Genomic DNA, 12,978 nt, shown 5'->3' with positions numbered 1-12,978 from the left:
GTGGACGCGGCATTGCACCCAGTGGATGTGGCATTGCACCCAGTGGACGCGGCATTGCACCCAGTGGATATGACATTGCACCCAGTGGATATGACATTGCACCCAGTGGATATGACATTGCACCCAGTGGACGCGGCATTGCACCCCGTGGATATGACATTGCACCCAGTGGACGCGGCATTGCACCCCGTGGATATGACATTGCACCCAGTGGACGCGGCATTGCACCCCGTGGATACGGCTTTACTTGCTTTTGTCTCTTGTATAGGAAAGCTGAGACAGTGGTGAAAAGTTAAAGGGGCCATGCTTAGCCCGCCGAGCTCTTTCCCACCAGTCTTCCATACACATGCATGCTCTGGAGGAGCGTCCATGTGTTATCAATGCAGAGAGAGGAACAAGATGTGATTAGACACCTCCAGGAGAAATCGGACATGGTTAAATTCAACACACCCGACTCTTCTTTCTGCCAATATTTGCTGTCAGGGAAGTGAAGAGACACCCCCATAGCTAAAACTGGTGGTCTGTTCCCACCGAAAACTTCATTCATCTGATGTATATGGACATCTCCAGTTTTGTACGAGCTTTAGCCTCTGGATGTAAATATGAAAGTTCCTTCCCATTCACTGACAGCAATCAGAGATCTTGAAGTTCTGAGAAATAGACAGGCATAGCTTTTCAGAATACGATAATTAAAGGGGTGTCCATGATTAGATGTAGATGGCCTGTCCTTAGAGTAGGTCACCAATATCATAATGGTGGAAGGTTGGACACCCAGCACCTATCAGCTGTGCGTAGCTCTGAGAGGATGGGAAGTACAGAGTCAGAACAGCACAGCTCCGTATACTGTACTGCAGCTCAGGTCACATTGACTTCAATAGGAGCTGAGCTGCAGTACTGAGAACGATCAGTACATAGTGTATGGCGCTGTGCCGTTCTTGAGCTGCAGTACTGAGAACGACCACTACATACTGTATGGGGCTGTGCTGTTCTTGACCTGCAGTATTGAGAACAACCACTACATAGTGTATGGCGCTGTGCTGTTCTTGAGCTGCAGTACTGAGAACGACCACTACATAGTGTATGGCGCTGTGCTGTTGCTGCTCTGGATACTGTTCACATTCAGCCACTGTGGGAGCTGCAAACTGCTGATAGGTGGAGGCGTCGTCTTTCGAACCCCCATCAATCTGATACGGAGGACCTAACCTAAGTTTAGGTAATCGATACCCCAATACTGGACGACCTCTTTATAAGGAGCCAGAAACAATTTATTATTATGACTCTCAATATCACAGGCTCGCCATAATAAACTGCAGGTGAGAAACCAAACTTAGTACAGCCTGTGGGGTCTGGAGACATGGAAGAATGGTCTGTGGGGCCCACCACAAAAAACAAACAAACAAAAAAAAAAAAACAGATATTGATTACTGACCTGGACCGAAGTCCACAGTGGCGTACAGGTCCTGTAAGGTGCCGCACTTCAGAAAGTAGTCGGCATTCCCGTCCGTGGTGAAGAGCACAACGTCATCCCCCAGGTACAGGCGGAACATGGCATGAAGGTGGCGCATGTACCCGAAATCACAGGCCGCGAAGCTCCCGTACTCGTTCTCTACCTATAAGATGATGGGGTCAGAATTATGAAAACTGCAAACTTACACAAGGTCTCTTAAAGGTCACCAAATAAATCAAACTGGCTCATGGTGAAGATTGTTTGGGGGCATTTTTTTTAGGCTCTGTTCACATGAAGGTTTTTTTTGAGTCGCTCAAAAAATTTAAAAAAAGCATTTTTTTCAAGTGGAAACTAATTCAGAAAATGCCTTTTTTATTGGGGGAAGTTTTCCTTTTCCTGATGCGTGTTCCAAACTGTTTTTTCCTACAGTTTTCTTTGCAGCCTGTTGCTTGTACAGCGCAAATCCAAAGCAGATTCCATCGGCAGCCGCTTACAAAAAACTAATATGGACTTTATTTTCTCCAACATGAGTTTTTCAAAATCTAAAACTGTAACAGAAAAAAAAAAAAAAAAAAAAAAAAAGCTCAAGACTAAAAAAAAAAATAAAAAAAAAACAAAACAAAAAATTAAAAACAGGAAAGCAGATTACCTATAGAAATTAATTGGGAGAGTTTTCCAGGCATTTTTATGTAGTTTTTGGACAGGATCTGTTAAAAAATAAAACAGAAAAAATAAAACAGAAAAAAAAAAACCCTCTGTGTGAACACAACCCAAGGCTGTATAATCTAAGTTTGTGCCATGATTTTATGAATTCTCTGGATGAGATGAGCGTCAGAGCGAGGACTTGGGATCGCGAGGTGAGAAAGTGGCTAATGGGACTTATTGGATCAAAATGTCCTAAATCTGACGGGCCAAGTGGCTGAGCGAACACTTGCGAGGCCTCTAATGTGCCCACAAGTGCGGCGTCAATTTCACAAGAAACATGTGACGTGTCGGGAAGAGTGCGGAGGAATTTAGAAAAGAAATATGAGACAAGGCGACGACCGCAGAGGCTGAAAATAATAATAATAATCATAAGTATATCATATTATCTCCCCTTAAGGACTTTACTTTTAGAGGTCGACATCCCCATGAGCTTTTTTTTTTTTTTTTTTTTTGGCAACACAAGTTGTAGTTTTGAATGACACCTTTCGCTTTACTGAAAAAAAAAAAAAATTGAGAAAACGGATTGAAAAAAAAAAAAAAAAAAGGAATGCTATTCCAACAAATTGAGTTTTCTTTTCATAGTTCTGTTTTTATATGACGTTCGTCAAGCAGTAAAACATGATTATCTCGGTCAGTTTTATAAGAGTGCTCCCAAATGTATATAAAAAAGAAAAAAAAATTACTTTTTGTTGCCATTTTTTGATACACATCCCTTTTTTCCCCCTTTATAGGAATAGAGCTTTGTGGGTTTTTGTTCTGTAGTTTTTATTGTTACCATTTACCCTTCGCCAGCGCCCACTGGAGAGAGGGATCCAACCATAGGAACAGGAAACCTACAGAGATGGAAGAGGGCGGTCCGCCTCTCCTCCTCAGTTGGTTTCCTGTTCCTGACGGAAACAGCAGGATTCTTCTACAGACCTACCTGGGCCAAGGAACCGCCTGTGCAGTCTCTGTGGGAACGGCAGGGGTTCCGGTCCAGAAGCAGCGACGGTGCAGTGCTGTGATCCGGCCCCCTCCTCGTCTGAACAGCCGCAGCAGCGATGGCAGAAACAACGTGACCGGGTGAGGCCGCCCGGGGTTCTCCTGCATATACACGCCACCGGGGTCCGGAGATGGCCGTCCCGGTCCGTGTGGGAGCGCGGAACCGGAGGGAACAGATGCAGCCTCCGTTTCCCATGGCTTCAGCGCCCAGAGGGAGGACGCACATGCAGCGCCGATACCGGAAGTGGTAAGGGGGAACTTCCGGGTCACCGGAGGATCCCCAGCGGCAGGGTGCATGCGAGGTCTCAGGAGCATCGTGAGACTGCGCATAAGCATGTAAAGCGCTCCCCGCCCCCTCCCTGCAGACGCTGCAAGGGAAAAAAAAAAAGGGAATATATTCAGTGGCGCAGCTCGGCGGCTGTATACCAGGCCGAACACGTGCAAATTAGCCGCGTCAACCCTGAGGAGGCGCTCCCGGGGGGGGGGGGGGGGGGTTGAGGTACCGGCAAAATGGTGGAGCAAAAAAAAAAATAAAAAATTCCCGCATCAGAGGGTTCAGCGTGCAAGCATGTCTTCCCCAGGACAGAGCACGCATCCCCCGGCAGGTGACACGGTGGCATCCAAGGACCACTCTGGCAGAGGTTCCTCGGACAGAAGCCACGCCAACAAGCCCCCATCTCAGCCTCCTGATCCGGTACCTACAGCTTCTCTGGGTGAGTGAACGACTCTCTGCCTATCAAGATGACAAATACCTCTCTCTGTCTTCTCCTCGTCGCTACGTCTCCTCCTCAGGCTAAAAAAGAAAAATAAAAAAAGGCTATGTAAAAAATACATTAATGAGACTGCGAAATCTGCGTCAGCCACAGAAGTTACGGGCCCTAACCCAGTCTAGTAGTACTCCTACACATACTAAGAAACCGACTGTGGCTAGCTCAGACTCTGACGAGGCTGTGATCTCTGATAGCTCTTACGCATCCACATCGTCATCCTCCTCAGATATGGAGGGGCGTTCGTGTTTCCCCTTAGAGAACATGGACAACTTAGTTAAGTCCGTGAGAAACACCATGGGGTGCACAGAAACAAGGGAGCCGCAAACAACGCAAGAAATAATGTTTGCAGGACTAACTGATAGGAAGAGGAGCGCCTTCCCTGTTACACCAGCCAATAAAGCCCTGGTTAAGAAAGAATGGGGGAAACAGGACCAGAGAGGTAATCTCCCTCGGCCTCAAAGAGAAGGTACCCCTTCAGTGACGAGGAGTTGGTAACATGGTCTAAAGTCCCGAAAGTGGACGCTGCGGTCGCCTCTACCTCAAAACAATCAGCCTTACCGGTAGAGGACGCAGACGTACTAAAAGATCTACTCGACCGTAAAGCCGATGCCTCACTGGAAAGGGCATGGGAGGCAGCTACCGGCACGTTTAATAGCCAGCACTTGCATGGCCCGTTCTATGCTGGTCTGGATTGATCAACTAGACTAGCAAATAGACCAAAAGGCCTCCAGAGACAGATTACGAGCCGCTGTTCCCATGATCCGTGGTGCGGCTGCGTTTATAGCGGACACTTCTGCTGACTCGTTACGCTTGGCAGCCAGGACAGCAGGCTTACTTAATAACGCCAGGCGTAGTCTATGGCTTAAAAGCCGGAGAGGCGATACCAATCCAAGGCAAAGCTTTGCGCCATCCCTTGTGAGGACAAGTTTCTGTTCGGGAAAACCTTAGATGAGATCCTCACCAAGGCGAAAAAAAGGAAAAAGGGCTTCCCTAACCCCTCTATCCCATTTTATAGAAGGGCGTTTAGGAGACGGCCATTTGGCAGAGGAAGGCCAATGGAAAACCAGAATCGTTGGGCCACAAAGGAGGACAAGAACAAAGGTGTCATATTTAAGGGATCCTCCTCCCGTAGAGACAGAAACTAAAGGGCTAGTCCCTCCAGTAGGAGGAAGACTAAAATTTTTCCTCCGAGAATGGGAAAAAAAATAAATAAATAATAATCACAGCCAGTTCTTGGGTCCTGGACATTGTTAGAAATGGGCTAAAGATAGAGTTCCATCATGTCCCCCATAACTCGGTTATTATAACATCTCTCAACTCACCAATCCAACAGCAGGCCCTGGAAGTTGAGATTCTAAGCTTGGTGGAAAGAAAAGTATTGGTCCATGTGCCCAAAGGGCAGGAAGGGAGAGGATTTTACTCCCCTCTTTTTCTGGTACCTAAGCCAGATGGCTCTTTCAGGACAATCATCAACCTGAAGAAGCTAAATACATTTGTCAAAAATCAACGATTTAAGATGGAGTCTATTAGATCTACAATTAAACTTCTCTTCCCCAATTGTATGATGGCGGTGTCCCTCGATGGCACCATACGCCAGTCCACAGCCATGCCATTCGGCCTTTCCATCGCACCACAGGTCTTTACAAAGGTGATGCTGGAAGTAATGGCCTTCCTACGCCAGAAAGACACCTTGATGATACCCTATCTGGACGACTTCTTAATAATAGGGAACTCGACAATGTAATAGACGAGTTGCTGACACAATCTTATCCCTACAGGCTCTAGATTGGATAACAAACTTCAAGAAGTCCAGAGTCGAGCCACAATCCATCCAGTCCTCCCTAGGTCTCCAACTAGACTCCATAAAGCCAAAATGTCTGCTACCACAGGTAAAGATTGCAATGATCAAAACAAAGATCACATTAGCAATGGACAAACCATGCATGTCCTTGAGGGAAGCAATGTCCCTCTTAGGGTCCCTTACCTCCGGCATCCCAGCGGTTCAGTGGGCCCAGTTCCACACCAGGGAACTGCAACACCAGATTCTCCTAGGGAAGGCTTGTGTCTGAGGGAATTTGGCAAAGAAAATCACCTTATCCCAAACAGTCCTAACTTCCCTAGCATGGTGGTTAGAGGACAATGATCTATCGGGAGGAGTGCCATGGGTAATAACACCTTCCTGTATAGTTACTACTGATGCCAGCCCTACATGATGGGGGGCTCATATAGGAGGGACCTTCTCCCAAGACCAGTGGGATATAAGCGAGAGACAAGATTCCTCAAACTTAAAAGAGCTGAATGCGGTTAGTCATGCGTTATATCACTTCTTTCCACAGCTACAAGGGGAACACGTGAGAATCCTTTCAGACAACACCACAGTGGTAGCATACCTGAACAGGCAAGGCGGAACTCGATCAAACAGCCTGATGTCTTCCACAAGAAAAATCTTATCCTTAGCCGAAAAGCTATTTTTGTCTCTCTCAGCTCTCCACATAAGAGGAAGAGACAATTCGGAAGCAGACTTCCCAAGTCGCCACACGTTGCGGCAATGAGAATGGTGCCTGAGCCGGCAAATATTCCAACACATCGTGTCACTGTGGGGTCTTCCCTCAGATAGATCTCGTCGCCACCAAACTAAACAGACAGGGGCGAAGGTTCGCCTCCCTGAACGTGACAGACTGTCTGGAAATTCTGGATGCCCTCCAAGCCCCGTGGCAGGTCAGATTGGCATATGCCTTTCCCCCAATCATAATACTGCCACAGGTTATCAGGAAGATCAAGGCAGAAAAGGCGAGAATAATCTTAATAGCGCTATTTGGACCAGGAGGCCATGGTTTTCGTGCCTACAAGCAATGTCAGTGACAGACCCTTGGGTGCTCCCCTCAACCCACAAGCTCCTCTCTCAGGGGCCATTCTTCCATCCTCAAGTGGACAATCTCCTCTTGACGGCCTGGAACTTGGAAGGGAAATGTTGAGAGCAAGAGGGTTCATGGAGGGACTAGTCAATACCCTCCTACAGAGTTGAAAATTGGCTACTACAAAGATTTATACCAGGGTATGGGGGAAGTTCCTAGAGCTCCACACAGCTCCCGACTCTAGAGAAATCCCGATAACACCCATTCTAGAATTTCTACAAAAAGGGAAAGATCTAGGGCTATCCGTCAACACACTAAAAGTGCAAGTGTCTGCTTCAGGGGCCTTCTGTAGTTATAACGTGGCAGGCAATAGAGGGATAACCAGATTCATCTCTGCCTGTGAACGGAGCGAACCAGTACACAAACCCAGAGTGCCTCCCTGGGACTTGAATCTGGTACTAGAGGCCCTAACACTCTCTCCCTTTGAACCGTTAGACTCAATATCCCTTAAGCACTTATCTTTTAAGACAGTACTGCTAATGGCACTAACTTCAGCCAGAAGAGTTGGAGCGACATACAAGCACTTTCAATAGAACCTCCGTTCCTGTTAACATTCCAGGATCAGTTGATATTAAAACCAGACCCCTCATATCTGCCAAAAGTAGCGGGGAAATTTCATAGGCGCAAGAGATCCACCTCCCTTCATTTTACAGTAACCATTCTACTCCAGAAGAAAAATTCCATACACTAGACGTTAGAAGGGCAGTATTACAATACATCGAGGTCTAGCAGCTGGAGGAAGAGTAGGGCTGTGTTTATTTCCTTCCAGGGCCAAAAGAAGGGACATGAAGTCACAAAGGGGGGTACCCTGTCTCGGTGGATCAGGGACGCGATCTGTCCGGCATACTCCGCGAGAAATGAAGATCCTCCGGAAGGTATCAGGGCACACTCCGCCAGAGCTATGGCATCCTCGTGGGCCGAGAGGGGAGACGTCGCAATCGAGTCTGTATGTAAGGCCGCAACTTGGTTGAAGCCCTCTACTTTTTATAACCACTATAGACTTGATTTATCATGCTCATCCGACCTAGCCTTTGGTAGAGCGGTCCTCAGTACGGTGGTCCCCCCCAGGTGAAGGTCTCTGAAAGTCTCTCCAGTGGGTGCTGTCGTGGCGAAGGGTAAAAAGCCGGATTACTTACCGGTAATGCTCCCGCTCACTACCCTCCCTAGAAGTTAACATAATGTATATACACCTTCTTAGATATAACATTGATAAATTTAGAATATTGAATAATATAATGGCCTAATAATTGGCGGTCCTCCTGGTACTCTGAAATCCAACTGAGGAGGAGAGGCGGACCGCCCTCTTTTATCTCTGTACGTTTCCTGTTCCTATGGGCAGATCCCTCTCTCCAATGGGTGCTGTCGTGGACTCATTAAAAGAGCATTACCGGTAAGAAATCCGGCTTTTTTGTGGTACAGATGACATGTTGATTGTTTTTTGCTGCTGTTTTTGGAGTTGCAATGACAAAAAATTTGGCGAAAACACCCGTGGCCGCCATGTTGATGGTACGCTGCCATGTTGGTGGTACTCCACCCACAGGCCAGGCTTCAAAGGAGACAATGATTTTCAGCTAAATACTGCAACACTGTGCGGTGTACAGAACAAGGGATCGGACAATCACGGGTTTAAAAAAAAAAAAGAGGACAAAAAAAAAAAAAAAAAAATTTTTAAACTTTTTTCAAAACTAAAGTTATAATTAGAGAAGAAGAGAAGAGCCTCTACCTGGACCATGATTATATTTCCACCATTGTTGTACAGACGTGGCAGTAACATGGGGAGCAGGACAGAGAGCCAGGAGTCCACGGCATTCAGGTAATCTGGAAATGGAAGCAAAGTCATCGATTTAGAGTCTGTTCCTGAGACGGGAGGATAAACAATGAATCCTGTGAGCTTTAGTGATGGAAAGCTAAGAAAACCTGCAAAATCCAAGCCGTCCATTCTCAAACTTCAGACCGCTGACATTTTACTGGCATTGGAAAAAAAAGTTATGATATGACTTGAGAAAATTTTGGAAATTATACTCCTACCTCTTGAGATCAATAAGCCGGATTACTTACCGGTAATGCTCTTTTAATGAGTCCACGACAGCACCCACTGGAGGTATCGGATCCGCCCATTTGGAACAGGAAACCCTACAGGAAAGATAAAAGGGGCGGTCCGCCTTTCCTCCTCAGTTTTACGTTTCAGAGTACCAGAAGGACCGCCAAGGATTAGGCAATGTTCTCTTATTTTAACATCTTTCTTATCCATTATTTGGTTGATATACTTTAACTATTGATATCTTTAGGGGGGGAAGTGAGCGGGTGCTGTCGTGGACTCATTAAAAGAGCATTACCGGTAAGTAATCCGGCTTTTTACTCTTCGCCACGACAGCACCCACTGGAGAGATTCCAGAGACCATCACCTGGGTGGGACCACCGTGCCAAGGACAGTCCGGCCAAAGCTTAAGTCAGAGGTTGATGAAAGATCGAGTCTATAGTGGTTATAGAAGGTAGAAGGGGATGACCAAACTGCCGCCTTACATATAGTTTCAATCGGAACATCTCCCTTTTCCGCCCAAGAGGTTGCCATTGCCCTGGTGGAATGCGCCCTGATGTTCCCTGGAGGATCTTCGTTTTTTGCGGAGTAGGCTAAACGAATGGCTTCTCTGATCCACCGGGAAATGGTGCTCTTCGTGACTCCATACCCCTTCTTACAGCCCTGAAATGAAACAAATAGGGCCCTACTCTGCCTCCAACTGTTGGACCTCTCAATACATTTTAGGACAGTTCTTTTGACGTCCAGAGTATGGAACTTCTGCTCTTCCGGAGTAGAGGGATTTTTATAGAAGGTTGGGAGGAGTATCTCCTGAGATCTATGGTATTTTGTTGCCACTTTTGGCAGGTAGGCAGGGTCTGGTTTTAATACCAATCTGTCTTGGTATTCTTGGAAAAAAGGTGGATCTATTGACAAGGCCTGGATATCACCCACTCTTCTAGCTGAGGTCAGTGCTACTAAGAGGGCCATTTTAAGTGCTAAGTATTTGAAGGGTATTGTGTCGATCGGCTCAAAGGGGTCTACCGTTAGGGCGTTTAAGACCAGATTTAGATCCCATGTAGGGACGGAGGTATGTGGATTGGAGCTATTCGTTCATATGCTGTAATGAATCGAGTTATCCACTTGTTGCCTGCTATATTATGGCCATATAGTGCTCCTAATGCCAATATTTGTACTCTTAGCGTATTTACTGCTAAGCCTAAGTCTTTCCCTTTCTGCAGAAATTCCAAGATTGGGATTATCGGAACTTCTGCTGTATAAGGTACTGTATGGAATTGAAGAAATTTTTTCCATACTCTAGTGTAAATTTGGGTTGTGGACTGTTTTCTACTTTGTAGTAGTGTAGTAATTAAAGACTCAGAGAATCCTCTTGTCCTCAGTAACTGCCTCTCAAATTCCACGCCGTCAAGTGCAAGCTGACCACTTGAGGGTGGAAAAAGGGGCCTTGGGAGAGTAGATTGGGAGTCGTAGGAAGGACCCAAGGATCTGTTATTGACATAATCTGCAGCCACGAAAACCACGGTCTTTTTGGCCAGAACGGTGCTATTAAGATTATCCTTGCTTTGTCGTCTCTGATCTTCCGAATTACTTGAGGTAGGAGGATCAATGGAGGGAACGCATATGCCAGGTTGAAATTCCATGGAGCTAGAAAGGCGTCTAGTATGTCTGGGTGATCTGACGGAGATAGGGAGGCAAATGTTTTTATCTGCCTGTTCTCCTTTGTGGCGAAAAGGTCCACCTCGGGTTGTCCCCATAGGGCTACTATGTCCCTGAAGACGTTCTGATTGAGGCACCACTCTCCTTGTCGTAGAGTGTCGGCTTAGGAAGTCTGCCTTTTGATTGCTCTCGCCTCTGATATGAAGGGCCGAGAGAGACAAAAAATAGTTTTCTGCTAAGTTTAAAATTCTTGCCGCTGAAGACATCAGAGTCTCTGATCGAGTTCCTCCTTGTCTGTTTATATAGGCCACTGTGGTGGTGTTGTCCGATAGGATCCTGACATGCTTCTGTTGGAGCTGCGGAAGGAAGTTGTATAGAGCATAGAACACTGCAGTCAGTTCTTTTAAATTAGTTGAGTACTCGCATTTCTCTCTACTCCATCTTCCCTGATGTAACCCATTCTCCATGTGGGCTCCCCAGCCCTGGGGACTGGCATCGGTGGTTACGATACAGGATGGAACTATAACCCATGGAACTCCTGAACATAAATGGTCATCATCTAACCACCACTCTAGAGAAGTCAAGACTTCTTGTGACAGGGTTATTTTGCTCTGTAAATGCCCACTATGTCACTTATCCTCCTGGAGGATCTGGTGTTGTAGCGTACGGACATGGTACTGGGCCCACCGGACTGCCGGGGTGCAAGAATTTAGTGATCCTAATAGTGACATTGCTCCTCTCAAGGATACACGTGGTTTATCTATAGCTGCTCGTATTTTTTGTTTTGTGAGGGTGATTTTTACCTGAGGTAGTAGACATCTCTGGGTCAAGGAATCTAGTTGAAATCCTAGAAATGCCTGGAGAGATTGTGGATCGAGTCTGGACTTTTGGATATTGATGATCCAGCCAAGGCTCTGAAAAGACGAGATTGCGTCAGTCACGCGTTCAGTACATTGTTTGACTGAATTCCCAATTATTAGGAAGTCGTCTAAATATGGCACGATCAGTGTGTCCTTTTGGCGAAGGTAGGCCATCACTTCTGCCATCACCTTGGTAAATATTCTTGGTGCCGTGGAAAGCCCGAAGGGCATTGCCGCGTATTGGAAATGACGAATCCTGCCCTCGACTTCCACTGCGACTCTTAGGTATTTCTGGAATCTATTGTGAATAGGGAGATGATAATAAGCGTCTTTTAAATCAATCCCTGCCATTACGCAATTTGGGAACAGAAGCTTTATAGTGGATCTAATTGATTCCATTTTGAAGTTATAATTTTTTATAAATGAATTTAGCTTCTTTAAATTAATAATGGTTCTAAACGTACCATCTGGTTTAGAAACCAAAAACAGGGGAGAGTAAAAGCCTCTACCCTCTTGTCCCTCAGGGACGTCAACTAAAACTTTTTTAGCTAGTAGGACTCGAATCTCGTCTTCGAGAGCCTTTTGCTGGACTGAGGAATTAAGGCGAGTTATAACAAAGAATTCATAAGGGATCTGAAGGAATTCAATCTTTATTCCTTCCTTGATTATGTTCAAAATCCATGGGCTTAACGTAATTTGTTCCCATTTGGTAAAAAAAAAATGTTTAATCTACCCCCAACTGGTGGGTCTAAACTCTTAATTTTTATCTCTCCTATATGTTGGCCCTCTGAAGATGGTACCCTTCTGCTTTTCGTCTTTCGTGGCCCATCTATTCGTTCTGTCCGATTGTCTTCTTCTCTCGAATGGCCGTCTCTTAAAGGTTTTCCTATAAAACGGAATGGGAGAATCACTGAAGGCCTTTTTCCTCTCTTTTGCCTTGGCGAGAATTTCGTCTAAGGCTTTCCCGAAGAGGAACTCACCCTCGCATGGGGTTGCACCAATTTTGGATTTTGATTGTGCGTCCCCTTTCCAGCTTTTTATCCACAGCGCGCGTCTGGCGTTATTCACCAGGGCTGCCGACCTCGCTGCCAGTCTTAGGGTGTCCGCTGAAGCATCTGCCATAAAGGCAGCTGCACCTCTTATCAACGGGATGGCTGCACGCAGTTTCTCCCTTGACACTCTTTGCTCAATCTGCTGATCTAACTGATCTAGCCATACCAGCATTGATCTAGCAGTACATGTGCTGGCTATTGCAGGTTTGAATACCCCGGTGGTGGATTCCCAGGACCTTTTGAGCGAAGATTCTGCCTTTCGGTCTAATGGGTCTGCTAACAATCCTGCGTCCTCGACCGGGATCGAGGTCTGTTTGGAAGTGGAGGCTATGACGGCATCCACCTTTGGTATTTTAGTCCATTTTAATAGGTCTTCATCAGTGAACGGATACTTCCGTTTTGAGGCTGATGGGAGAAAACCTCTCTGGTCGTGTTTTTCCCCACTCTCTTTTGATGAGATCTTTAACTGCCGGTATCACCGGAAATGATCTCCTCTTTTTTTCTGCCAATCCCGCAAACATTATGTCCTGCGCGGTCTGGGCTCCCCTTTCCTC

The 12,978-nt window shown here is 46.2% G+C and overlaps 1 protein-coding gene across 1 annotated transcript in view; it reads right to left on the bottom strand.

The window, feature by feature from the left end:
* Positions 1–12,978, bottom strand: part of GLB1L (galactosidase beta 1 like) — a 41,734-nt gene that overhangs the window by 23,146 nt on the left and 5,610 nt on the right. Inside the window, exons 5-6 of the mRNA XM_073545485.1 lie at positions 8,542–8,636; positions 1,430–1,610 (exon numbers count right to left, since the gene is read on the bottom strand). Coding sequence (XP_073401586.1) covers positions 1,430–1,610; positions 8,542–8,636 — 276 coding nt within the window. The remainder of the gene's footprint in view (positions 1–1,429; positions 1,611–8,541; positions 8,637–12,978) is intronic.

Source organism: Dendrobates tinctorius, unplaced genomic scaffold (assembly GCF_039654945.1).
Source record: "Dendrobates tinctorius isolate UK_male_01 unplaced genomic scaffold, ASM3965494v1 ptg000143l, whole genome shotgun sequence".
In the NCBI taxonomy this organism is placed as follows: domain Eukaryota; kingdom Metazoa; phylum Chordata; class Amphibia; order Anura; family Dendrobatidae; genus Dendrobates; species Dendrobates tinctorius.
Note: the sequence above shows the minus strand (reverse complement) of the source record. Positions and strands in the feature narration are given on the sequence as shown.